This window comes from Mauremys mutica, chromosome 3 (genome assembly GCF_020497125.1).
Source record: "Mauremys mutica isolate MM-2020 ecotype Southern chromosome 3, ASM2049712v1, whole genome shotgun sequence".
Lineage (NCBI taxonomy): Eukaryota > Metazoa > Chordata > Testudines > Geoemydidae > Mauremys > Mauremys mutica.
The window spans coordinates 148502027-148529688 of NC_059074.1; the positions used below are offsets into that span (position 1 = coordinate 148502027).

General features: G+C 50.0%; 2 protein-coding genes and 1 long non-coding RNA gene across 4 annotated transcripts in view; 2 read left to right on the forward strand and 1 right to left on the reverse strand.

Moving 5' to 3' along the window:
* The window catches only part of CMTR1 (cap methyltransferase 1), an 84430-nt gene extending 78140 nt beyond the window's left edge, over positions 1-6290 (forward strand). For both annotated transcript variants that reach the window (XM_045009057.1, XM_045009052.1), the window contains one exon: positions 2900-6290. In XM_045009057.1, coding sequence (XP_044864992.1) covers positions 2900-3032 — 133 coding nt within the window. In that variant the 3' untranslated portion in view covers positions 3033-6290. The remainder of the gene's footprint in view (positions 1-2899) is intronic.
* A 645-nt stretch (positions 6291-6935) lies between these two features.
* CCDC167 (coiled-coil domain containing 167) lies at positions 6936-22508 on the reverse strand. The gene is made up of 4 exons (XM_045011265.1): positions 22357-22508; positions 15260-15354; positions 12219-12271; positions 6936-7902 (listed from the first exon to the last, which is right to left on the reverse strand). The coding sequence occupies exons 1-4, from the start codon at positions 22489-22491 to the stop codon at positions 7799-7801; spliced, it is 387 nt and encodes a 128-aa protein (XP_044867200.1). The 5' UTR covers positions 22492-22508; the 3' UTR covers positions 6936-7798.
* On the forward strand, positions 9582-22173 carry LOC123367184. Its single transcript, XR_006578341.1, has 4 exons — positions 9582-9945; positions 10895-11279; positions 15781-16194; positions 21890-22173. It is a non-coding gene; the product is annotated as an uncharacterized LOC123367184 (long non-coding RNA).
* Positions 22509-27662: the final 5154 nt, after the last annotated feature.

The window sequence follows — 27662 nt, forward strand, 5'->3', positions numbered from 1 at the left end:
TTGTCAATCTGCATGTTATTCTTAAAATGAATAACATGTGCTGGGTCATCATCCGAAACTGCTATAACATTAAATATATGGCAGAATGCAGGTAAAACAGAGCAGGAGACATACTATTTTCTCCCTCCTCAAGGAGCTCAGTCAAAATTTAATTAACACATTTTTTTTTTAACGAGTGTGATCAATATGGAAGCATGTCCTCTGGAATGGTGGCCAAAGCATGAAGGGGCATACAAATGTTTAACATATCTGGCATGTAAATATCTTGCAACGCCGGCTACAAAAGTGCCATGTGAACGCCTGTTCTCACTTTCAGGTGACATTGTAAATAAGAAGCCGGCAGCATTATCTCCTGTAAATATAAACAAACTTGTTTGTCTTAGCGATTGGCTGAACAAGAAGTAGGACTGAGTGGACTTGTAGTCTCTCAAGTTTTACATTGTTTTGTTTTTGAGTACAGTTATGTAAGAAAAAAAAATTACATTTGTAAGTTAAACTTTCATGATAAAGAGATTGCACTACAGTACTTGTATGAGTGAATTGAAAAATAAAATTCCTTTATCATTTTTACAGTGCAAATATTTGTAAAAAAAAGTAGTAATATAAAGTGAGCACTATATATTTTGTATTCTGTGTTGTAATTGAAATCAGTATTTGAAAATGTAGAAAAACATCAAAAAATATTTAATACATTTCAGTTGATATTCTGTTGTTTAACAGTGCGATTAAAACGACAATGAATCAAGGTTAATTTTTTTAATTGCGGTTAATTTTTTTGAGTTGATCGCGTGAGTTAACTGTGATTAATGGACAGCCGTAGTTCTGACTTTTGTGTTTGGCACCACATCCAGAGAAGCTTGGAACTCCACAGTCTGGTTTTAGCCCACAAAAGCTATGCCCAAATAAATTTGTTAGTCTCTAAGGTGCCACAAGTACTCCTCGTTCTTTTAGTCTGACCACGTGTGCGTGGGTTCCTTCTGCATTCTCAATGCACTCGAGGTGGAATGGGGCGTTGGGCATGCCAGGCAGCTTCGTCCAGTGGTAGCAGAGGAAGAAGCACAGTCTATTTCGGGCTCTCCTGTGGGCACGAAGCCAGAGCAGCACTGTGGGAATGGGAGGGAGACCTGGGGCTGTGGAACAGGAGCATCGTGTTGGCTCCTAGGGAAAGAAGGATTCGGAGTTTGATTACCTGGTACTCTCCGTGAAGCTCCAGGAACTGATCACTTGAGCACTCCCCAGCAGGGGATCTCTGTGTGTTCTTCCCGACCATCAGACTCAACCCATCACTTCCATTGTGCACCCTAGTGTGCGCTCTGGAGCAGGAAACTGGGAATCCAGACTCCTGGCTTCCATTCCTGGGAAACTAGGACTCCAAGAACAGAGTAACTGGGAGTCAGTTAGTAGATCATACAGACTGACTGGGAGTTCCTTAGACAGGGAGGTTCAGAGAATAGGGACTGTGTGATATCATTATGCCATTGTTTCCTAGGAAAGTGAGTCGTGTGAGTCTGTTTCTCAGCACAGTGCTGCTATATGCAGACTGCACAGGCCCCAGGATTGTGTCCCAATTGGAGAGGCTGATGTGAAAGGGGGCTCCCTGCACACCCCTCTAGCCTCCTCGTTGGCTTGCAGCTGTGCCCTGAGAATCCTTCAGGCTTTCCCTGGTCAGCTAGCTGAACAAGCTCTCGTCATCCCAGTGCTGGGAGGGCTCCCCTTCACAAACTGGGGAGGGTGCTAGGCCCTCTCAGCCTCTCTGGCAGAATTCCAGCACCAAACTCAACCACTGCTATGAAAACAAAGCAAGGAAGGGGTTTGTGTGTGACTCTGTAATGGATGCTCTGCCTTGTCGTTAGTGAGCACTAATGTGTCTGTAATTAGCCGCTGACACATGCGTTTGTTGCTATGCTAATATCGTTCTGTTAGAACAGTGTACCTAAATAAACTATGAATATTAAGTGTCAGTAATTGTAGGAATCTAAGGCTGCTGTGTCTGCAGCAATTAGCAGCTCTGTTTTCACACTGGGTGACTAATATCCAGATGGGGCGGGGAGAGTCTATGCTCAAGGATGAGTCGAGATTGATTTCTGGAGAGTCACTGTATCTCCAGAGCTCATGTTGGCAAAGTGAGGGTTAGTTTGCTCCCCCACCCCTGCTATATTCATAGTGTGCTGAGTGCTCAGACCCTGCTGTGTCCATTCTGCCTGCTGACCCTTCCAAGTGTTCTGTTCAGGCCTTTCCAGAGGCTTTAGTGACGTTCCCTTGTTTGCTTCACCCTCTCAGGAACTTGAAAAGCACAGTTCCCCTGATTGTTCCCAGTCTCAGCAGACATTGATTCGTCCCTCCCGCTGCTTTGAATGGAGCTGCAACTAACAAGGCCATTTCCATGGAACACACTTCAGTTTATGTGCCACGTTGGGGTGTCTGGGTTTGTGTCAGCATATGCTTGTTTGAGTAGGCCCTACAAAACGATGGCTATTCTTACTAGCTGTAGCCTACACCTACTCGGTGTGGTGCTGCCCCATCTCGTGTGGCTGGCCACAGATTGAAGTGGATGAGCCTACAACAGCCTTTGCTAACAGAGCTGGGTGTTTTAGCGCAGGGAGTAGACACTCAAGTTTAGATCCAGAGGTCCTTGGTTCAGCCTCTGCTGCCGGACGCAGCCGGGGCATGGCACTGCAGAGCCAAAGTTAGGAGTTGGGGCGAAGAAAAATGTGAAGAACTCTAGGGGTTAATAAAGCAAATAACCTGGGCCTCCTTTATGGTGCCCCCTAGAATCATATCGTGTATGGTCCCAGGCCAGCTGTCTCTAAAGAGTCTCTGCAGCCTATGCGGAGTGCATCCCTTCTCAATGTGCAGTGTGTGCTGTGCTGATCTGTCTGTCTCCTCTTTCTGCCTGCAGCATCTGCTACTTCAGCCGTCTCTTCTGGGAGTGGGGGGAAGGTGTCAAAGTGCACGACTCGCAGAAAAGGCAAGATGCGGAGAAGCTGTCAAAGGAGGAAGTCCTGTCCTTCATCCAGGCGCACTACCCCTGACCCCCCAGCTTGGAATCTTCAGAGACTGACTGGAGTTGGGAGACTGAGACAGGAGAAGGGAGTCTTCCAGCCAGGAGCTGCAGGCCTTCTGTGGAGGAGAACAGATTCCTGGGGGGTGGGGGGTGGGGTTTGGTGCTCAGAAGAAGCGCGACAAAGCTCCAGCCTGTGAGTAGCAGTGTCTATAAGTATCTGGCCCAGGCAGCACCGGCTGTAGGTACGTCGGAGGTGGGATGCCTGGAGCTGAGGTCCGATGCTCTTCTGTACTATTCCACTGCACTCCTGCGGATGAGGGTCTGGCGGCTTTCCCCACTAGTGCTCCAAACTACAGCCAAGTGTCTGTCTCTGGGTTCCCCTCCTGCGTGTGCCGGAGCGATCAGGAGGCTGCGTATGGTTCCCTGGCAGCACCAGGAGGAAAAGAGGGTGGTCACAGGACTGCAAGGAGGAATGAGCTGGGGGAGAGTGCATTTAAATGGCCTTGCAATGCTCCCAGCAGCCACCTCTGTCTCCTTTGGCTCGAGCCGATGGGCCTTTGCTGAACGCTGGGTGACTCATCGGGAAATGCAGGCTCTTGGCATCCGAGGATGGTCACTTTTTGCTAGTGGCTCCAGCACTTCTGCTCCAGAGGCACTTGGCAGGTTGTCGGGAGTTCCTGGGTGCAAGCATCTCGGTGGAAGGAAGCCAGTCCTCGTGGCAGGAGGTCGCTAACTCCAAGCCAGCAGCCTAGGTGTGAGCTCATGAATCTGCCCTAGGACAATGCTGAGATGTTTTGCTTTTTTCAGTGCTCAAAACCATCCTCAGTTTCCCTCTAACATTGCCCTTCCCTGTGTGTTCAGGGATGAAAGCGAAAGAGGGAAGGCTGCAGGCCTTCAGGTGTAGGAGTTTATCAGAGGAGATTGTGGAAGTCTTATGGGAAGGAGACCTTGACTCTGACCATGCTGGTTAGTCAAAAGAAATCCAATCCCATGACCAGGCCCGTTGTAGGGGAAACCCACCTTTCCTGGTTAACTTGCAAAACAGGCTTTAAACCCCCCCTGTGTCTGGTCCATACCTGGAGCCATGTCTGTAGCAAACAAACCCGGGACTCTCTAGCATGGCAAGCAGGACATTTGTGTTTCAGCAGATCGCAGTCCGAAATCATGACTCATTTCAGTGCTGGGCCCTCCATGCGTCATGTACACAAAGCCACCCCAAAGAGCAGGGCTGCCCTCATTGCCTGTTTTAACTTCATGCTGGGCTTCAGAAATGCCTCTGGCCTGGTCTCCCACATGGATCAGAAGTTAATAGGCAGTTGGCTCGTCCGGTCCGTGCAGCAAAGTCACTTATTTTTTCTTACACAGGTTGGCAATAAGGGAAAAGCTGACGGGGGGGTTACCTGGACCGTGCCTTAAAGAAAGCTGTGGGTCTCCTGGAAACCAGAGGCAGCCTTTCAGATTCTCATCCCCCCTCCATCCTCCCCATGCCAATGCAGGCTGTGAGTGGGTCTGTATCACATGGAGAGTTCAGCTCTGGCAGAAGTATAAGTTCGTGGGTGAGATTCATCTCGCAACCAGGGGCAGCGCAAGGACTGGGCTTCACTTCAGTCACACTTAAGATCTGTGATCCTCATAGGGCTCAAGTGACGCACAGGGTGACTTTCACCCTGAGCTCATAGGCCTTGCTTTCCGAGCTCGCAGCCTTCCATGCCTGCATGGTCATTTGGTGGCCAGGCATCTGTTTGTTAATCCTCCAATTGCTTGGTGTGAATGAGTTTAACCATTGGTGGTTTCTGTGCTCTGCCTTGTAACCTGGATCCGCACGTTCAGGCTTGATGGCTGCAGAACGGGGATTGTCACAGCTCGTCCAGCCTTGGGCTAATGCTGCTCGTGGGCCATCATTGCACGGGAGACTAAGCTCTCAGCTTTGGAGGGTGGTGGGAGCCCATGTTGTACTTGGGTATCCCCTACTGGGCCCAGAAGAGCCCTTCTGCTCTGGTGTATTTAGAATACTGCCTCCTGCAAGCTCAGGGTGAGTGGCCTTTCCAGAAAGGTGGCTGAGGACAAGTCAGACCTTTCCCTGTGCCCTGTAGCAGCCAAGGGGAAGGTTTGCTAATCCCTCCAGGAGCAGGATGTGGCTCTGACTCAAATCCCTTAGCAGAATTTAGTCCCAGGTGCTCCAAAGCCTTGGCAGAACGTGGCCCCTGGCCTAAGCGCAGCCCTTCTGGAGAGGGCAGCAGCCCCCTGGGCAGTTAATTATTGGCTACTTTATATTTATTGAAGGCCCCTCCATGAGGAGCAGTGAGGAGGCTCTGCAGGTGGGGAAGATGGTGCCTCCGGCAGCTTCACTTCAGAGCCTTCACACTGGTGGCTTTTAAAACCATTTATTTAAGTGTCGGTGCTTCTGCTGATTTCCCCAACCCCCCCGATGCAGCCATGATGCCAGCAAGAAGCCAACAGGCCTGTTCCTTTTCCTATGGCCCTTTACTGTGTCTTCTGCACCCTCAAGGGTGTGTCCCCCACTAAGGGCCTTAGCCCCTCCCTGTTTGTGGGGATGGAGATGTCCCGCAGGGAATACACCATGGATAATCTAGGCCTCTATTAGCCTTTACCTGGTACTGAAAACCCAGGGTGCAGAAGAAACTCAGTTGCTTGCAGGCGGTTTGAGAGCTGCTGCCTGCTTTCCCCATTGGCCCCGTTTCCTTTGCTTTTAGTCGATTGTGTCTTTTACAAGATGTATTTTTTGGATGCACTGAACCACACCTCCCACCCTCTTGTGGGAGGGCAGCACCAGCACCTCACTACTGCTTCCCTGCTGCAGGGAAAAGGTTTTATCCCTCTTCCCTCTCTGGCTCAAGACTCTCCTAGCCCCATTGCTCCTCCGGGCTTGGGAACCTGTGGCTTGCTTTGAAATGCCCTAAAGGAACTGATCGGAGTTGACAGGCCAAGAACCCAGAGGACAAAGCCCTGTACGTACCCTGCTTTGTGTGCGTCAGAGCTGCTCAGCCCGAGGGGGGGCAGGGGGCGGAAGGGGGTTCAGTCTGATCATGTGGGGCAGGGAATGGCTTCGTATCAGAGGGATGGTAGAAACTTGGGCTAGGGGCTGACCCAAGTTGCGCTCTCCCGCTGGCTCCAGGGGGAGGAAGAGGAATGTCTTGCTGAAGGGAATGTTTATGTCTGTTGATTGCACAATGTATTGTATTAGGCTGTGTATCATTTTGTGTTGATTTCTCTGCTTTCATTGTCTGTGTATTACCAGTACAGCTCTTTAGTTCACAAAAGCGTTCATGCTCTTTGGTCTCTGTTTCCTAAAACCATGGGGAAACCACCACTCTCAGCGCAAAACTGGTGGTGGGGGGGGGGACCCACAGACTGTGTATGGCCCAGGGACTCCTTGTGCACCATCCATTCTACCCCACAAGTCACCTGTGTGCCACCCTCCCATACCCCTCTATATCAGGGACTTGCTGTAACCCACCCCTTATTACCCCCATGCCAGGTGCTCTGTGTGCCCCCTCCCCCTCCAGGGTGGTGGTGGTGTTTTTAAACGGTAGTGGGGGGGCTCGGCAGAGCTCAAATGAGGGCTGTGTTAATAGCTGCCATCAACCAGTTCTTTGATCTATAGACCGTTGCAAGTAATTGAAGCCGGTAGTTCTGCTAACCAGATGCCAGGGGCTCCATTGTAGCCCCATTTGTTTTTTCTGATTTTCAGCAAAATCAGTAGGACTCTGCCCCCTGCTGCCTAGACTGTTCCCTGCAGTGTTGGAACGGATGGGATGGTACATTCGGAAGTCATGGTGTTACAGCCAGGCTGACACAGCCTTGAGTGAAGGGCCTCAGACTAGCCAGCTGGTTGCTGATTGGTCTGATTTCCAGCTGCAGGGAGTGCACAGGCAGGGGGAGGCTACAGGCAGATGCAGTTGCTCTTTCATATGTTCAAATGACTTTATTTAAAAAACAATACAGCTTCAGCCCTGAGTTCAGAGCGCCCCGCCATTAAGCCAGTGAGTTTTAATCCTTGGTGTCCCAGAACTATCCGTCTGAGACTGCAGTTCCCTTTGCTGGGCCCTGCCTGGCGGGGCTGTACATAGACATACACCAATACCCAGGGTTTAGGAACTGCTATTGTCTTCCTGCCCTCTTAGTTCATTTGGCTGAGTGGCAGGAAAACACCACCCCAAAGACCCCATTTTCAGGTAGTGACTCCTCTGGCCCCCTCCAGGTTAGCGGGAAGCTATTTTGAAAAAAGTGTCCCTATAACTGGCACTACTACACATGGGGATTTTTGGCAATCACAGGAGAGGGGCACAATGACTGAACTCCCCCTTTGAGCTCTAGAGATTGCCTCAACCCTGAGCTGAAGGGACCACAGTAAGAGGGAAGCTTTCCCAGGTTCTGCCTGGGCTGAGCAGAGAGGATTTCAGGCTCCAAAACCTTGTAGTGAGCAGCAAGGAACAGAGAAGGCCCACTAGGAAAAGGGGAACTTGAGGCATTCATCCCCGTGACATTAATTTGCAGTCTCTGTTCCATGGGCCCCCCAGGACAGTATGTGGAGGAGATGGCTCCAGCTGAACTTCAGTCTGCTCTCCAAACCCACTTGTGCTGTGTCTGTAGCTTCCCGTTGCCTTCAAGATCCTCAGCTGCCAGAGAGAAGGCTGTCCAGGCCATGAAGACTGCAGGTGCCTAATGGTCTGAAAAGCTGACCAGCCCCTGGGTGGGAGGCACATCAGCTGGAGAAGGAAGAGGTCTTTGCAGTGGAGCCCTGTGGTCAGTAGTGAGAGTTCTGAACCATGACTACATTGTCCAGCAGGTGTAAACAACAATAATCAACAGTACTATGGCCATTGCAATGGCCGCGTTCTTGCGATTTTCCTGACGGAGCACTTTTAGTTCTCTCTCTAGAAAACAAAACCAAACCGGCACGTAAGATGCAGCCTCCCCTCCTGCATCACAGCTGCCACCCATTGCTCCAAGGAACAGTAAAGCCCCTTTCCCTCAAGCATGGAGGGAAACTCCTTATAGGGATCAACTGTGACCTGCCAGGTGCTTTGCTCTAGTCTAGTTCCTTGTAAACATGCAGAGCTGCTGCTACTACTCAAACTGCCCCTCGTTGAGGGACTGGACAGGCACAAGATCAGAGAGAGGCCTCCTGCCCAGTTCAGTGGTGTCTGAAAGATATCGGACAATAGCTGTTTGACCTCAGGCCACTTCCTACTGGTGGCTAGGTAGCCTCATTATACAAATCACCCCTTGTTGAAGGCCAAGGCCTGAATGGGCCATGGAGATGGAACGCCTCCCTCATTTTCTGGAGAATGGGGTGGGTGGGTGGGTGGTTATAAAGACAGCTGGTACTGCCAGTGCTGTACCTGTTCCATATGTGGTGGACTGCAGGACTCTGTCACCAGCCACTAACCTGTCACCAGCCACTAACTTCACATGGAAATACAGAGGTGGTGTTGGGTTTAAGGCCTGGGGGTGGGGGTCAATGTAAGATACACAACTTCAGCTACAGGAATAGCATAGCTGAAGTCAACGTATCTTCTTTCGATTTACCTCCTGTCCTCACAGCGCGGGATCGATGGCCGCGGCTCCCCCATCGACTCCGCTTCCACCTCTCGCCCTGGTGGAGTTCTGGAGTCGATGGGAGCGCGTGCAGGTATCGATTTATCGCATCCAGACGAGACGCAATAAATCGATCCCTACCCGCAGATCCAGCGAGTAGTGTGGACCTAACCTTAGTGTCACTTCCCCAGCTGGGCTCCTGACTCTTCCCTGTGGCCATCTGAATCAGGACCGTGGGCAGAACTCCATACACAGCTCAAGCTTTGGCAGCCATCCTGCAGCCACACATACAGTCAGCTGCTTTAATAGGTGTATTTTGCTGTCTCCTACGTAATACATTGTTGCCTGTGCAGAAGCAGTTAATGATCTTTACACTGTATCACTTTTTAACAGTTCCTTGGCACTTCACTAGTACAGATCCATCCCTCCCCGATCGCTGCTGCTGATTCCAGGCGGATAACCCCTGTGGACTGGGAAGGGACTTTGGCAGCTGGCAGGTGAGAGTGCAAGATAGACAGGGAGCACACAGGGTAGTTCAGAGCCTAGTGCACTTGTTTGAAGGAACATGTGAATTCTGATTAATGCTAATTTTGTGCCACTCAGCCTGAGATCTCAACATGCTTTGTGAAGATGGGTGGGGATCACTGCCCCTGTTTGACAAAGGGGAACTGAGGGGCAGGGACAGTAGATGGCTGCTAAGAGCACACAGCACAGAACCCAGGAGTCCTGAATACTGATTCTCTGCTTTACTAGATCCAAGTCCAATGTAGGAGTCTTGTCCTCTCCCCTGCAGTATTTTTCTGAAGCAGCTGTAAGCTAGTAGCATTTGACATGCAAGCCCTACCCTGTGATGGGTTCCTAGAGCAGGATTTCAGCTTTCTGCAGGGGTGTTTAGTGTGGCACTGGGTCTGCTGCATGCAGCCTGGTGAACAGCCCCTGCACTGCTGCTACTTGGGAATCCAGTCTCTTCAGGGACCATTGTGAAGTCAGCTAGCAACACAAGGGGAGGCTAAACTGCTAGAAGTGCTTACTTGTTAAGCAGCTCAGTGGTGATCCTGTTTGTTCTGAGTGCAGCAGCAGAACGCTCCAGCTGTGACCTCTTTTCTGGTGCTGCTAGAGGAGTCTGGATGGGGTAATCTAATCCACTGTCCTGCATTTGTTAGTTCCCTAAGGCCAGCTCTGTATGAATCTGCTTTACCCAGATGAGCCCCTGCAATCCTACTTTAACAATGAAGTTATGAGCTCTAGCCCACGGCTGAGTCCTAATTCTCAACTCCCACAAGCCCCAGTTGCTCAGCGCACTGTGTCCCCTCCAATTGCCCTCTGCTTGGTGACAATTTGTGGATCCAGAGCTCTCTCAGATGTGTCCTGGAGAAAGGGTAAGAGGCAAACCCTTTTCTGGGTTAGCAATTAGTTCCACGCTATCCCAGTTGCTGCCAGCACCCCCCACCCTGCCCAAAGTGGGTGATAGGCCAGGGGCAGGCAAACCTTTTGGCCTGAGGGCCGCATCGGGTTTTGGAAATTGGAGGGCTGGTTAGGGGAGGGGGTTGTGCCCCCCTCCCGGGACTCCTGCCCCATCCACACGCCCCCACTCCCTGTCCCCTGACCACTGACCACCCCCAGACTCCTGCTGCCCCATCCAACCTCTCCTCTCATTCCTGATTGCCCCCCACAACCCCTGCCGCATCCAACCACCCCTTCTCCCTGTCCCCTGACTGCCCCCGGAATCCCTACCTCTGACTTCCCCCCTGCTCCCATTCAACCCTCTATTCCCCCCCCGACCACCCTGAACTCCCCTGCCCTCTATCCAACCCACCCTGCTCCCTGCCCCCTTATCACGCTGCCTGGAGCACCGGTAGCTGGCGGTGCTACAGCTGCGCCGCCCAGCTAGAGCCGGGCCACGCTGCCGCCAGCGCGCAGCACAGAGCACCAGATCAGGCAGGCTCTGCAGCTGCGCTGCCCCAGGAGCTCATAGCCCCGCTGCCCAGAGCATTGCGCCGGCGGTGGAGCGAGTGAGCTGAGGCTGCGGGGAGACAGCAGGGGAGGGGCCGGGGGCTAGCCTCCTGGGCCAGGAGATCGGGGGCTGGGCAGGACTGTCCCACGGCCGTAGTTTACCCACCCCTTTGATAGGCCAATCCTTGCTGCTGCCTGGGACGAAGTCAGGAAGGAAGAGACCAAGCTCTTTGACAGGTTTGCCGGGCTTTGCTGAGCCCAGCCTGGCCTGTGCTAGTTATTCAGACTGAGGTTGCCGGGGGGGTATCAAAACTCAAGGCCCCCTTGTGCTGGATACAGTACCCAGCACAAGACACATGGCAGCTTTCTATGCAGCTTCCCTGCCTGCGTGGCAGACACCCACCTGTGCCTTTGGGACTCTGCACTGATAAGCTGCTGTGTCAATGAGGGAACCCAGCCAGGAGCTCCCTCGCTCTGGGAAAGCCCCGCACGTTCACTCACTTCAAGGAGTCTGGGTCTACATGAAGGACAAGCCTGTTGAGGATCAATCTCAGAGATGCAGCAGTGGCATCTCAGGAATCATCTACTGATGCCTCTGCCCAGGGAGGAACTGGGAACGGTGTGTGCTGCCTAACCACCACAGCAACTCTGCTCAGCACTCAGCAAGCTACAACATACCTGCAGAGGATGCTACCGGCAGACCCTGACGCTGCAAGGGAGGGCATGCCACCCTCTTTCAGGATCAGGCCTCAGTCCACAGGTAAGACTCAGATGAATCTAACTAAGCCTTGTGTCAGAACCTCATGAGGGGACAAGTTTAAGAGTTGTGTGGCTACAAAAACCTCAATTCTGCCAGCAGGGGGCAGCCTAATACCACACAGTTCCTGTGCAGTACACCCAGAAGAGAGAGGGAGGAACACACACTTCCTGGCTGGAGATTGGAATAGAAAGTGCAGGGGACTGCACCACATACAAAGCAGAGGATGGGTGGCACGGGGGTCCAGCAGCTGACCCATGGTGCACGCCTGGAGTACTTGGGAGGGGCTCCAGCTACACCACATGCACATTAGTCCATTGAGGGGATGGGTATAGGATGGGGAGGGAAGGATGCTCTGGCTGGCCTTGAGGTACTCCAGTTGTGTCAGTGCAGACTGATGTGCTCTCCAGGGACAGCCTGGGGCCTGAGCCACTAGAGATGGGGCAGACACTCACGTGAGCAGAAGCCTCCCTAATGGTTTTCTACTGTGCATTTGGAAGTGGTTTCAGTTGAACTGAATTTTATTTTTTGAACCTCTGTGGTGAGACTCGGGCTGAGGCAGGGGGAGGCCGATTTGCTCAACTGACTCAATTTGCTGGCCAAAACTTTCAAGACAGACTAGTGATTTTAGGTCCCCAACTTAAGATGGCCTTAAAGGGGCCTGGTTTCCAGAGGGCGGGTGCGCAGCACTTCCTGCAGAGCCAGACCCCTTTAACGGGCCTCAGGCTGGTCCCTGCTGTGCGATACCTGAGGCAGCAGCCTGCTCTCAGACTAAAAGCAGCTGAATAGATCTGCCTCAACTTCTCCCTCAGTCACTTTTTGGCTGAGCAAAATCAGAGAGTGGGGCAGGAGTTTAAATGGGAAGCTGAGCGCAGTGCAGACTCTGGCCATCCTGCCCAGCCGCTGCTCGCTCTGAGCGTCTATATTTAAAGGCGGCCTTACCATAGGTTTCAGCTTTGGTCACAAGCAGGCTTCTCTCTCTCTCCAGTGACTTTCTGTAATGAGAAGAGGCAGCCTTGTTACACACCGGCAAATGCTATTGCTCTGCACAAGCTCACATGCTGTACGGTGGTGGAAAGCCTCTGCCCCAAAAGAGGAGTTCTGGGCTGTACACAGAATGAGACACTTGACCTTTCTCCCGGGGAGGCTGGCAGCTTATCATCCCCCTACTGCATATGGGGAGGGACCACAGGGTTAGACTTCTTCCTCCCTGGAGACTGCTGTGCATGAATGGTGGCTAAGACTCCCGCTTCCAGGGCAGCCTGTTTGAACACTGGGACAGTGCTGCAGGGTTAGCTAAAAAGCAACTCCCATCTGGCTTAGGGGAAGTGCCTTTCCAATTAGCTAGGATAGCTGCTCCCTCTGGAGCAAGAGGCTCTGATGTCTTCCCTAGGAATAGGCAGGGCCTCGTACACCGAGTGATCACATCCCAGGGAAGGCAGTGAGGAAAATGCCAAAGGCTGAGCTGTTACGAATGCTCAGGGGAAGCAAGGAAAAGCAGCACCTGGCCCTGGGAATGGGGCATGTGCATGGGGAGGCTCAGGCCTGTCAAAACACCATTGGACACAAATAAGCTTCTGCACTGTCACAGCTGGTCTCACTCACACCTGGAGCCTCACTGTGCCCTCAAAAAAAGGAGGCAATTGCCTTGGTGCAGAGTCTGGAAGAGAACCCCCCACTCCCCGACTCTGCCCAGCAGATCACAATCTCCATGTTGTTCCCACATTTCAGAGCCAAAGACTGAAGAAAAATTCTTCCCTCCTGTTTCCAAGGCCCCCATTTTGCACAAACTCCCCAATGGCTCAGGCAAAGGAGCTGTGTCTGATTGCACTAAGAACCAGCTGCATCACACAGAATTCAGGGTGATTGAAAACCCTGTATCTTCAGCTGCACAATGATTGATTAATCCACAATTTAAAGGCCTGAAAGCTGCTGCAGCTCTAGGGAGTGGGGTGTAAACAAACATACACCAACAATTATCTATCTCCCTGCAGGCTCTGTGGCATTGTGTCACAGGGCTGTTTGTTCCCCTGTGGGGTAAAGCAGGCACTTTAACTGTATAGTAAGGCTTGGATCCAGCTTTAGTTAAGGGGAGAGAGAAGGGCTGTAATAAGGCAGGGTGCATTAATAGCAGGAGAGCAAAAGGAGGATCCTGAAATACATCTGGAGAAAAGGAAATGCAGAGTGCAGCCCAGGAGGAAATGAGAAGAGATGCTTAAACTGCCTGATTCTGAAGTAGCTGAGCTGCTGTATCACTGTTTACACACCTGCCTAGCTAGAGAAATCAAGGGGAAAGGCTCTCATGCTTAGGAAGGAAATGAGACTGTTTAAAAAGCATAGCCAAGCTGAGCACGTGCAGCTCCGCAGGACTGAATGACATGGAGCCCCAGGCAATGAAACACCAAACTTACTATGAATCCAGTCAGGCTTTAGTTGGAGGGTGAGGACAGCAAAATTGGAAAGCAGACCTATCCTGCTGACTTAGGCTCAGCGGGTCAATAGCTTCCCTCATGGGACAAACAGTAAAAAATCTGGAGATAGCTAGACCTTAGCAAAAGCATAAGCAGCCAAGCTCGGTCACTTCCTTGGCAGAAGACTGAGTGGATGTCGCAGACCAGGGCACCTCTCCTGACACATTGGTTCTAAGGACAGGAGCCTTATCACCCGGATTGGGAACTGGCTGAAGGGCTGAACTCAGGGTAACGATAAGTGGCAATACATTGAATTTGAGGGCCGGGGAGATAGTCAGTGGGTCACTGTAAGGCTGGGGCTTCTGGTAACATCATTAACGGAAAGAGACCAACTAATTTGAGAGAGGGTAGAGAAGGTGCTGGGTGATGTGACATACATGGAAGAGCTTAACCTAGGACAAAAAGAGTTGTGAGATAAGGACTGAAAGTGGGGAGAGAGGAGACAGAACTCTCTGAGAAAGGAGAGAAATTGAGCCTGGTAACCTATGGGGGAAACTAGGAGTTATGGGGAGAAACCAAGCCCAGGAACATTTAGGGTGAATAGAAGAACTTAATGGCAAGTCTGAGAGACTGGAAGTGTTTCTCAAGGGAAGAGGTAAAAGCACATTGCTTGGGACACCTAGAACTGGACCGAGCTCTGGGGAATAGATTAGCTGGACCAATGGGCTGATAGGCTCTAGTTGGCAGGCTGCTCTCTTCCAGTGCCTAGACTTGATGGCTCAGTTTCCCTGTTAGGAGAGGAGCAATAGGCTGCTAACAAATGGGAAGAAACGGGTCTCAGCAGGGACATGGCTGAGGCTGGGTGATCACATTCAGGGAAAGGCTCTGCCTATAGCACTACTAGGGTTAGGGGAGCAAAATACAGCAAGGTTCCATTCGAGAGTGGAAATGGAAACTAGCCATCTCACTGCACTGTTGAGACACACAGTTAGGCCCACTCTAGGCTATCACCAGGATCCCTGTTGCAACCAGGTCCCCACACAAACATGCATGGTGGATGGAGTCAAAATTCAGTCCCCTTAGGATCATTCTGACTGGATTCCACCTAGCATTTGGTTTCGGGCACCTTGAATATTCAGCACGCACTAGTTACTGCACTTCTGAATTCAGGTGGTCTAAGCAAGATCAGCTGCATGCTGCTACCCAGAACAGCTGTCCCGCTCACACAGCTGTTTCCTATTAGTGCTGGGGTCCAAACTCTGGAAGAAAATCAGACTGGGCATTGCTTGGGCTGCACGCACAGAGGGTTTGCAAACAGGGAAGCAGAAGCCAAGTTCAGCACTCTGACCATGTCACCCCCCGCCTCCCTGGAAGAGAAAGAAAACCAGTTCTCTCCATCCCTAAACAAGCTCCAAATTGGGGGCCCAGCCTCGCAAACTCATCAAATTCCTGTTCTGGCAACAGAGGTTTTACTGAGTACTCCCAACAAAGCTAACTGTCAGTGGTTTGCATAAGCACACAGCAGCCTGCAGCATCGCTATCCAGGTTTGAATAGAGGGGAATCACCAGTACCTTCCTTCAGGACTGAGCTCCTCTCTGAGCAGCTTAAGGTCCACCTCCTCCATGCTTTGTCTGCAGAGGGACAGCTTCTCCTCCAGGCCATCAATCTGAAACACACAGCAGCAGCCACAATAATCACTGGCATCCAACTTCCCTCCGCAGCCCAGCAGCTCCAGCCTTCCCAGCTCAGGAGAAGGGGTGGCAGCCCCACTGCAGTGTCTTGCCACCTCACTCCTAAAAATCAGCTGAGCTATGGGTTTCATGAGGCTCTCTAATCCCCTGGCCTGAGCAGAGTGCATGGGTAAGTTGGTTGGAACACAGCAATCACAGCAAATGGATATTTATCACTGTAAGAATTCAGTACAGCTCCATCCCACGCAGCTGGGGTGCTAAGTCCTTGGGCTATCAACTCCAGTTGTGGCGGGAGTAGTACTGAAGACCCCTGTAGAGGCCAGTGCCTCTTGTTAAGATCTGATCGTCCTTCATTCTAGCCCTCACCTCTATTTGCCTTGGCTTTTCCCCTTTACTCACAGGCAGAGAAGTGACCTAATGGATGTTTACACAGTGAGGAAGGGGATCAAGTGGGAGAGACTGTTCACCCTGGCAAGAACTAGGCCCTGAATTAATGCTGCAAAGGGGAACAAGCAGTCAGGGACGCTCAGATGAAACAAGAGAGCATGAGGCACTTCAGCCTGGCTGTGTGATGTGGGGGTGGGAGGGAGCAGCGGATGTCACATTCTCCTCACTAAAATCCACGGCCTCCAGCACAGACTAGCTGTGGAGATCCTGAACCACACGTGAACAAACAGGCTCAGCACAGAGGTCTCCAATATTTGGTAGAGTAGAGCAAGGACAAAGTTATCCCCATTGCCTCTGCCCCGCTGAGAGATTGCCATCCTGCACCAAGCGTCTGGGTTCAGTCACGGTGCAGCAAGAAGTTACTGCAGGTACGTAAGCCAGTCATCTAATTAGCAGGTTTAATTTATTTTTCATGAAGCTGCCTTTATTCTGGGGTGAGGAGGAAAGGAAAGAGGGGAAAAAAATCAAATGGCTGAAGCACAAACAGAGGTGACCAACATGCTTGAGTTTGGGAAGGACTCCCCCAGGAATGAATTATACCACAGCTGAACAATTCTGCAGGGAATCCTGGCTATGCCAAGCCCAGCAACCAGGGCTTTAAGCTTTCCAGAGGGAAAGCTCTGCCCTACAGGCTTGCAGTCCAGTGGGGGAAATATCAGGGATAATTAGACAAGGTGACACCCAAATCCCAGCAAGAACATGGCCTTTGACATTAACTAGCTTTGAAATCATTGCTAGCCCCATTGCAATCATCTGCCACCACACCCTGTGCTGTGCATGAGCTGCAGAAGCAGGGCTGAGGAAGGACAAGCGGCCAGAAGAATTGGATCTCGCCTGGTGAGATGCTTCAGAACCTGGGAGCTGGAGAACAGCAGTGTTCTGTGTAAATTAGCCTGGTGGCATTAAACCCAGCTGCCTTGGCTTTCAAAGACCATGTCGTCCTCCAAGGTAGTGAGAAGAGATGTTACCACCGATCATTACACAGGAAAATCAATGGCACTGATCTCTGATTAACCACTTACAACTCAATCCTGGACTAATTAACAGTTCTCTCACACTGCTCAGGGCAAGCACACAAAGGCTATCACAGGGGCTCATGCAGAGGGGGGCAGTTGAGCAGACTCAGCATAGGGCAGTAACTGAGTGGGCTCATTAGAGAGCAGCAGTGGGGGAATCTGGTGGAGTCAAGTCAGCACTTGCCCCTTTTACAATGAACCAGCAGTAGAATTTTTCCACTAGCCACAAACTATGATTTGGTGGAGCTGGTGGCCAAAGGTGGCTTCTCTTCTTGCACCGTAGGGTCTGCATGGGGCAGGAGCACAAGGGCTGGTGTGGGATTTTGTAAGCACTGTTCCCACCCCCACCAATTCCAGTGGGGTGGTGTCTGGAGACATCCCTTTGGCCCCCCTCACACTAATTTGGCACCTATAACAGTGAGATTCAAGCCCCCCAGCTTCCTACCAGACTGCCATTTCCAAGTCAGCAGTATTATTATTTGTATTTCCATAGCATTTAGGAGCCACTGCCATGGACCAGGACCCCACTATACAAACACTGACCCAAAAATGGTCCCTGCCCCAAAGGGCTTATAATCTAAGTACCAAACTAGAGACAACAGACGGATACAGAGAGAAGGGGCCTTGCTGTCATTGACTAAACACTGTGTGGATCCTCCTGGCAGCAAGAACAGCTTCCCCTGAGCCTACACAGCCCAGAGCTTGCACTGATCCAGAGAACACGGTCTGGATTCCCTGGGTGGGGGGAAGTGAGTGGTCATGTTTAACAAGCAACTACATCATTAGCACTTTGTCAAAGAAACCCCTCCAACAGCTTGTGTCGAGTGGGATGATAAAAGGGGCATTTTTAAAATGTGTTACCTGAAGTGTTTTAACTAACTTGTGTAAACGCCTAGTGTAGACAGAACACGTAACACATGCCAGCTAATACATTCACCTTTTATCTTAGTCTAGTTAGACAAACCCCATGACAGAGTAGTCAACTGCTAGCACCAATGCTTAATCAGTCATGGCAAGCGGTTCCTCCTCAACATCTCTTTTCCTTACTGTGCTCGCCATTCCCCTCTCAAGGCCACCAAGTACCGGCTCTTCCTTAAGGATGCCTCTCATTTTGTTTGCCGTCTCTCAGTGCACGCTTCACTCACCACTTTCACGACTGAAAGTGATTTAAGTAGAGTTTATTTTGTGCCACTCCCTCACATTTTGACTTTCTGCCAACTAAAGTCCTCCAGACTCTTAATTTTGTTTAAAAAGTTCCAACTCTTTTTATCATTTCATCAGAAGCAAAGCTGGGCTCCTGCAGAAGCAGTTCACAACAAATGTTCCCCAGAGCTGTGCTGATACCTTTGTTGAGGCTGGGGCACAAACAGGTGAAAAGAATCTCCACTAGGAACACAGAGAATGGGGAATATTAGTGATGGAACAAAATCCCTTCCTCTGGAAATTTTGTTTCTTTTCCCTGGTTTTTCTGCCTTGTTAATGGCTATAAGAGGAGACTGGAATCAAGATTCTTAGGTTCTATTCCTGTCCCTAACACTGATTCACTGTGTTACCTTGGAGGCAGGTGACACCACCTGTAAATTGGGGGGACTACTACTTACCTCACTGAGGGTGGGGGGATTGGAAGGTTTGTTTGTAAAGTGCTTAGAGATCCTCAGAGGAACGGCACTAGAAACGGGCAGAAGGCTCTGTGTATGTACTATCCTGGTATGGCCGCTCCATTGCCTCACTTGGGATTTTTGACTCAGGAGCTGGCATTGCATGTGTGTATTTCTCACTGGCTGCATAGTCCATGCAGCCTTTTGTTGCCAGCAAAAGAAAAGAAAAAATATAATAAGTACTGGGGAAGAAATCAGAGCAACCCCATTGAGAATTACCCCTTATTCTGAGGGCTGCCAGAGACTCTCCCATGGGCCCCGTAGACTGTAAAACTTTAGAACTTGAGAAACTGTAAAGCTTCCACAAAATCCCCAGGGGCAGCTCTCGACAGAGCTTCCCTAGAAACAGCTGTGTGTTGAACTTGCTGAAGATGGAAAGCATTTGCTCCTACTAACGAATGCATGGAGAGGTTAGCTAGGGTACAAACGCAGACTTAGCAGAGGCCCGTATGAAATGGAGCTGCTCTTGGTCCAGGTTCCTAGTGGGACACAATATCATCAATATAATTCACACCAATTGGTCTCTTTATTGGTAGCCTCTGCCAAGACGTGAATGGGTCACAGTGACCAAACTCCTTCTCCTGCTCCCCATGGCCCTTAGAGGGGGGCCCCTCCAGGACTGGGCTGATAAGCTTCCCACATGTTGTGTGCATTACAGCTGTCTAAACTCTGTTTGTTCCATAGCCAGACAAAGGACTTTGTTTAAGTCAACATCCTCTTCAACTAGTAGCAGTCTCGCTTTAAAGTAATAACTGAAGCAGGTGTTTAATATCCAGCAAAGAGAGAGCAATCAGAGCACACAAAGCTGCCCTTCACCTGCCTAGCCACTGCCCTCCTGCTACCTGATCAACTGCTATGAAAGGAGCTCCAGGGTGAGGGACCAGCAGTTTTGCACACAACAAGTAAGCTGCAGAACATTCTGAAGCCAGATGAATCCCTTGCCATGAGATGTACCACCAGGCACAGTAATTTGCACTGAATTCTGGCTTCATACATGTGCCATCTGGAGACCTCTGAAAATACAGAGCTTTGGGGCAGATTCAATCCAAATTGGCTTTATGTTTGTTACAAATCTCATTTGCCCAGGCAGCCTTGGGAAGGGAGTCCAAAACCTCTCGCACATGGCAGGAAAGGAAAGAGGCGGCCCTGCTTATGGAGTTGGGTTGGATCCTTTTTTAATATATTTTGTACAGAATTAATAAAAGCATTCTTCCTAGCAGAAAGGCTAAAAGCACTTTGCAAGAACTGACATCTGCCCTCTGCTTTTATGAATCCCCCAATTAAGATGCTGGCAAACAGCCATATCACACATACGCCAACATCCAACAGCGTTGGGTAATGAGGTTTTTGTCTCATGACCCTCATAAAACAGATCAAAGCCAAACAAAAGCATTGGGGGAAAAAAAATCACCTCCCAGAAGCAGCCTCGTCCCTTGTCATCTACTAGCAGGTTCAAGGCATTTCTCTCCATTTGTTAGTCAGTGGTTCCTGAATCCAGTGTTGTAGGCTCAATTATTAATATCAGCCCAGCAGAGATTGAATTTGTTTAGGTTCACATGCTAACATCTTGGTTAATGGACCTATTTCAATTTTCACTGTGGTCTTACAATAATTTTACATTTCAACAAATCATTTCACCAACAATAGGTACATCCAGCAGGGCTGAAAACATTTACCAGACATCTACTAGCCAGAGGCCAATACAACAGAATGAAGGAGGAGGATCCACCTGCTCAGTCCCTCACTATCAACTCCAAACATTGGGAAGGGGGAGTGCTAGGATTCCTACCAGGGTGCTTTCCGCAGGCCCCTCCTAGGGACTTATCTTTCAGATCACTTTTGGCTAGTAGCTACCTCTTTCTTGGACCTCCACCTTACAGGCTCCTATTCTATTTCTCCCAGCCCCATGGCTACTGAGATGGGAGTGAGGGCATCAACCACCCACCTATTCACCATTATTGGGGGGTCCTTCCTTTCCTATGTAATTAGCTCCTGTATCTACCACAACCGTCATAATTTTCTGAAGCAGCAGCAGAGTTAAACCACCACCTACCAGATTCTGAACAGTGCCCATGAAACCAACCAGAGTCTTGCTAATTTCTCCTGCTCTTGAGGCTCAGGGAAGTTCTGAGTAGCAGCATTGTCACTGGGGCTGCCTGTTGGAAGATCCTGAGCTTGTCTAAGTACAAAAAGTTGCAACAGTTTAACTAAAGGCATAACGTCAAATGGATTCAACTTTGTGTGAAGACCTGGTTACATCCGTTTGAACCAGGCTTATATTGATGTGGTTTGCATCTGTAATTTATCGATGCAAGCTCAACCGTGTGCCAGGTTTAAGCCGACGCAAGAGCATCCACACACAAAGTTGCATCTGCTTGAATTACACTTTTAGTTGAAGCAATGTGCCTTTGTGTTTAGAGCAGGGCTCAGGAAAAGAGCCTTGCATCAGCTCACATCCATTCCTATCTGGAAGGTTTTCTTCACAAGCATAAAGGCTTAGAAGGTAGTGGTGTTAAATGAAAGTTTAAATGCCAAAGATGAAGGTGCAGCTGAAAGGTGTCAACATATTTCAAACCTAAGGCTTAGATCCATCTAGTTTAAAGAGACCAAATTCATCCCTTTTTTAAATTGCCTTTCACAGAAGCATTTGTAGTTAGAAGGGACACTCACTTAGTCCCTTCCCCATCATTGTGGCAAGATTGAGTCAATAGCCTTAAACCACCCTCTGGTAGACAGGTTTCAGGTCTCAGCCTCTGACAGCCCCAGCAAAGGTGGTTCTACACCATCCCAAGGCAGCTTGTTTCATCACCCCAGCTCTTTGGAGTTAAAAGATTCCCAATACCCTCCAACATTTAACCAGAATTCCCTGCTGCAACTAAAGCCCCATCACTTCTCAATCTGTGATCAGACTGTATAATCAGGCCATGTCCTCTTTATAACATGCCTTCATGGAGGTGGAAACAACTACCATGTCTATTCTTGGCTGTCATAGCTCCAAATCAAACATCCTCAGTTCTCTGAACCCTTTCTGCTAGAGCTTATTGTCCAAACCTTTTTTCATTCAGGACCGTTCTCCTCTGAACTCTTTATCAGTGAAACATGGGGCCCAGAAATAACTGTTGTCTCAAATAAAGGCCTAAATAGGGCTAAGCAGGACAGAAAACTACCACACACAACACTCTTATTTAAAAAAAATAGAGCTCAATAAGACATTTGCTTTTTTGGTCACAGTGGCACACAAAACATGCAATACAAGCCTTTTCAGTGATGTTTTTGCCCTACCTGTATTTCTCTCTTTTGTATGTGTTCACTGGATTGTGTCTCCACTTCCCATTTCCCTCTACTGAATCTCAGTTGACTGGTTCGGGCCTATTTCTTTCATTCATTAGGAAGAAACTGATTTTTAATCTCATTCCCCGCCTCCTCCACGGGAGAGCCCTACCCAAGCGAGAAGGCAGTGAGCTGGAGAGCAGGAACACCGCATCAGCTGGACAGAAAAGCTCCAAACGGCAGCACCAGCCAGGGCCACCGTCTGCGGGGAAGAGCAGAAATGCTCCCAGAGGCACGGGGTACTCTTGCAGCTGCAATCCTCAGGAGAGGCCCCAGGGATTTGGGGGGCAGCATAGCCCGTCAATGAAGATCTTTCCCTTACCCATAACAACCCACTCCCCGCATCCCCACCTCACCCCCGCCCCCTAGGCTAGCGCCCCCCTCGCCCCGTCCCCCATTCACCCGCTCCCTTGCCTCAGCCCCCTACATGCCTCTCCTGCCCCCCCTGTTCCCTTCTCGCCCCCACCCCGGCCTATCCCCCAGTGACCCCGCTCCCAGCTGTCTGGGTGGGGGGAGGGGCTGTCACCTCTTGAGCGACGCTCAGCCCCTCTCGCTTCTTAACCATCTTCCTTCGCTTTGCCCCGAATGCGCATGCGCACGGCCCCTTTCTGTTAAGGGACACGTATGGACCCGTTCTCCGGGAAGAGACTTGAGCTGCCATCTTTGTGAGGGGTAAGCTTTAACGCAGATGCCGTCGTTCTGAGGGGCAGTCGCCGCCATCTTTGTGAGGGGCACACCTGAATACAGCCGCCATCTTTCTGAGGGCTACCCGCCGCCATCTTTGTGAGGGGTTCCTATTTAAACCAGCCACCACTGGAAGAGAGGGTCAGCCTTTCAGAGGCCTCTCTGCTTCTGGCATCATGGCAGCAGGTCTCTCTTCTCTCGAGGCTCCTTGTGTGTGCTCATCACAGTGCTCTGTGCCAGGGTACATACAACACTCCCTTTCCCTTGGCTTCTGAGTAGCTCTCTGGCTTCTAACCTCACATTATGCTGATGGTGTCCACCCCTCTCTTCATTGCATCACATCACAGAACCATCATAGTGTAATTCAGAACTATTAGTGTAACACAGATATAGGTATCTTGCACCATACCTTTTTGCCTGACACTTTACATGGGCAAGGAAGTGGGATAATGACAAACAAAGATGGCATGAAACAAATATGTGAAGCTTGGGGTGGGGGGGGAGATATAATAGAGGTCTATAAAATCATGAATGGTGTGGAGAAAGTGAATAAGGAAGTGTTATTTACCCCTTCTCATAAGACAAGAACTAAGGGTCACACAATGAAATTAATAGACAGCAGTTTTAAAACAAACATAAGGAAGTATTCTTCACACAACACACAGTCAACCTGTGGAACTCATAGCCAGGGGATGCTGTGAAAGCCAAAAGTGTAATTGTGTTAAAAAAAGAATTAGATAAGCTCATGGAGGCTAGGTCCATCAATGGCTACTAGCCAAGATAACCCCCTGCTCTGGGTTTCATAGGTGCCGACTCTGGGTACTCCGGGGCTGGAAAAATTGGTGGGTGTAGCTCCCTGCCCCAAACCCCATTCTGCCTCCTCCCCTGAGCGCCCCGCGTGCCCGCTTTTCCCCCCTAACTCCCAGCACTTGCGCCATGAAACAGCTGTTTCGCGTGACTGGGAGGGAGAGGGAAGGAGGGAGAACACAGAGTGCTCGGGAAAGAGGCGGAGCTGGGGCAGGGATTTGGGGAAGGGGTCCAATAGGGGAGGGGACTTTGGGGAAGGGGTTGGAATGGGGGCAGGACAGGGGCGGGGAAAGGGTGGAGTTGGGGCAGGGCCGGGGGGAGGTGCAAGCACCCACCGGCGCCAGGGAAAGTTGGCGCCTATGCTGGGTGTCTCTAAACCTCTGACTGCCAGAAACTGGGACGGGATGACAAGGAATGGATCACTTGATAATTGCCCTGTCGCTTGCTCCCTCCGAAGCATCTGGCACCAGCCACTGCCAGAGGACAGGATACTGGGCTACATGGACCATTGGTCTGACCCAATGTGACTGTTCTTATGAAAGGCCAGAATGGCAAATGAATAAAGGTTATATGCAGCTTAACAGGAAGTGTCCTGGCTACTTCCCTGACACCAGCACTAGGCCGTTCTGTAAATCAACAAGATTAAAAGACTGGACAGGAATGACGAGTCTTTTTGCAGGAGGGGGGACACACACACATGCACGCACGCACGCGCTCTCTCTCTCTCTCTCTCTCTCCTCTGCACACCAGCTGCCCGTCAGCCAGCTCTGCACCTGGGCGTCAGTGCTGTTCAGGAACCGCAACCCAATCCTGCTGTGCTGGTATGTGGTGGCTGCAATGTGGGATCCAGAGAGTGGGACTGTAAAGCAGAAGGACACGCTCAGAGCTCCAGCTAGGAAGAAGATGATCTCTTTGAAAAAGAAAAGAAAAGGCAAAAATAATTGTTGTTCTGCTGCACATTGTGGACACTTGGAACTTTAGGGTGCCAGTGAGGATAGAACTCGGAGCCTCCTACTCCAGAAGCATAGGGCTTTACCACTTAAGCTAAAAGAGAATCTCCATGAAGAGTTGAAGGTATAGGGCCTATGCCACACAGCTGAGCTGTCCTGCTTTGATTTGTAGAGGACCGTGCACTAGCCAGTTCATGACAGTATCTTAGTAATGCTGTCATATATCTACGGCACTTTTCATCCTGATGGATCCCAAAAGCCCTTTACTATAAAACACGCAATAGTGCATAAAAGTGCCAACACTTACCACTGAAATGCAATCACTTTGGGGGGTAGGGAGAGAGACATGACAACTATTTAAGAGAAAACAGCAAAGCAACCTGCAGTTTCAGAATGGAAAGGAAGGCAACACTAGCGTTCACTGGTAAAAGAAAAGGACTTTTACTTAGGCAGAATATAATTATCTGAGCTGCAATGTTGCCGGGATGGCAGGGGCTAGCATCACTGCTCTTAAAAAGAGCGCTGATAACAACACTGAACTCTTACAGGGCACTTTTCATTCATAAATGTAACAGATTTTACAAAGCAAGAAAAGTAGTATTATCCCCCTCTTTGCAGATGGGAAAACTGAGGCACAGAGTGGAAGTGGCTTACCGAAAGCCACACCACATTTCAGGCTCCCAGTCCAGTGTACAATCCACTGGGCACTGTGTTATGGGATCTGTAGTAGCCACAAATTTAATCTCTCAACCGAAAGAAACTTAAACTCCCATTTCCTCTGTGGGGAGCAGCACTATGTTTTCTGAACAGCAAAAAAAAACTAGGTTAAAAAGAATAAACCCAAAGAATCTGAGCAGGACCCAATTCTAAATTGGGAGCAGGTTCCCAGCAGCCTCATGGCTGCACAGCACCCAAAGGAGGGGAAAATGAAATGAGAGAGGGAGACAGGTTTGTTCCAGACACAGTTCTTGTTTAGCAAGTGTAAATGCAATTTTAAAATGCATAGAGGTTTGAACAAAACCCATCTGTCATGGTTTTCAGTGGGACGAAATATCCATCAATCCTGCAGAAATAATTTTCTCTCTTACAAAAGTAAGTATTGATTCAAGGTCACAGTGGGGCTAGAACTCAGCCTCCAACTCCAAAAAGTGTAGGGCCTCACAGCTGTCAATTCCCGCACCCTTCCTTTACAGGCAGCCAAGGGGTTGCTTTGCTGCCATATCATTTTGGGGGGAGAGAGTGGCCAATCAGTCCCTCCTCCCCCAGCCTCTGCTACCACCGCAATGCAAGAAGCAGCACCAACAATGATCAATTTTAATGTTTTCATCCCCGTCAGTTTCAGATCTGTCAAGTTGACGACCTCATCATGCCGTTCACATGGCCCTACGCCTCCCGCATCAGCTCTGAGCTGGATCGTCATCCTCGGCTCCTGCAGTGTGTTGATAACATGGCTCCCATGTTACATGTTTATTTCCTTGTTAATGTTGTTCAGGGTTCCATTTAGCCAGTGAGGCGGCAGTAAATAAATAAGGAAGTATGCTTCAGGAATAGCTCTGAAGTTTTGTGGCACACAAGGGCCTCAAACTTTGTATTTAAAAATGCATTTATACATGACATGAAAAACGACTCAAAATATTTTGTTGTCAGCAATGGGTTCCCTGTGGCTGGAGCCTTAACTCAGGTAATGCAACCTGTATACGCAGAGCTGGATGGAAGGGGAAGATTTTCTATAGCCCCCGAACTGTTTTAGAAACTAACTGTTCAACCACTGAGCTCAGACCCCAAGAATCAGGGGGTTCCTGTGGGAAAATCATTCTGATGATCAAACAGCAGTAGGTGACCGCAAAGGAGACCCACTAATGTATTTCTGTATCAGCAAAAGGGTGCAACACAAACCAAAGGAGGCAATGCTGGGATTAGATAAGGCCCTAGTGAGACCCCTCTTGGGATACTGTATGCTGGCCTAGGGCCCATCCCACTGCAAGGGGATTATGGCTCTGCCACAAAGGCGGGTGTTGAGAAGGCACCAAGTCCAAAGAATGTAAGTTTTCAGGAAGACTCAAAAAGCTCAATGTGCTCCACAAGCATCAGTGAGTGAATCCTCTCACAATTCTGCGAGGAAGGTTTGGCTCAACACCCCCATTTTATAGATGGGGAGACTGAGGCAGTGACCTGCCCAGGGTCACACAGCAAGTAAGTAGCAGAGCTGGGCACAGAACCCAGCAGGCCTGTCTCCTTGGCCCCAGCTCTGATCACTAGGCAGCACTCCCTGATGGATTTTTAAATTCCGAAAAGGATTGAGGGAAACAGTTTGCCCCAGTGAAGGCATAAAAAGGAGGGGAGGATAATGTGATGGTGCAGCAAGTGGGAGTAAAACGGAGGACCTGGACAGAACTGCTTTCTGCAAAGGGGAACAAACAGAAGTTACCGGGGTAGGGGACTGGGACAGAGATGCCCCCTTAATTCTCAGGGCTGAGAGGGCAGCTGACCAAACAGGATGAAGAGGGTGAGTTGAAGCAAATGGCTGGATGTGGGGTGCTGCAGGAAAAGGATATAGGGGGCAGTCAGGGGCTGGATGGGGCATGTTGGACTGGAACCGTTTCCTATGTTCATGAGGACTTCCCTAATATTTTGTTTCTCCTTCCCTCTCCACCCCCATAATATCGTGGGGCCAACCCCCCCCCCATGTACTGTAACTCCAGGGATGAATTTGGCCTGTGATGATTATGGCCCAGAGGACACTAATTCTGATGCAGTCACATCCACCCCTTTCTTGAGCTGGACCACCAGGAAGTGTGGGCATGACAGAAATTGGTATCAGGACCCTGCAGGCTGGAAGACGCTGCTGTTGGGTGTTTTTCTTGGTAAGCTAAATATAGAGAAGCCAGTGGACTGAATCTTTAGTTTGCCTGTGTTGCCTTCTGTGCTTCTACCTTGACGGGCTCTGCACAGGTTTCAGGAACAGTTTGAGATTACAGAATTAATTAGAATAAAATTAATCAAATTACCCACCACAAAACTACCTGTGTCTGTGAAGTAAGCAACTCAGCTGAGAAGGGATTCCATAGCCAGGGCTGCTGCCTGTCTTCATTGCCATGCATGGCTCCCATTTGACTTGCAAGCCTAGGACATGCGCTGAGGTGTGACTCTCAAAGGTGTGGAATGCCTCTTGCAAATTGCTGATTGCCCTCAGGCCCCATGGAACTTTAGAAGGCGCTCAGGCTCTGGAACAGGGCTAAGGCAAATATGGAGTCTTGACACTTCTCTGAAGTCTGCCAGATTGGTCTGGAGAAGTCATCATAATAGTATCACTTGCCTTTAGAAATGTTGTCTAGTCCCTGAGAGGTGGGGAAGGATCATTATCCTCATTAATGAGGATACAGAGCCTTGC

What these genes read in the sequence shown, in the direction of transcription:
- CCDC167 (XM_045011265.1), bottom strand. Translation starts at nt 22,491, where the DNA reads ATGGCAGCTCAAGTCTCTTCCCGGAGAACGGGTCCATACGTGTCCCTT. An exon ending in GAGCTCAGTCCTGAAGGAAG is followed by an intron (nt 12,272 to 15,259) that starts GTACTGGTGATT and finishes TTCTCATTACAG; the next exon opens with AAAGTCACTGGAGAGAGAGA. An exon ending in GACCAAAGCTGAAACCTATG is followed by an intron (nt 7,903 to 12,218) that starts GTAAGGCCGCCT and finishes TTTGTTTTCTAG; the next exon opens with AGAGAGAACTAAAAGTGCTC.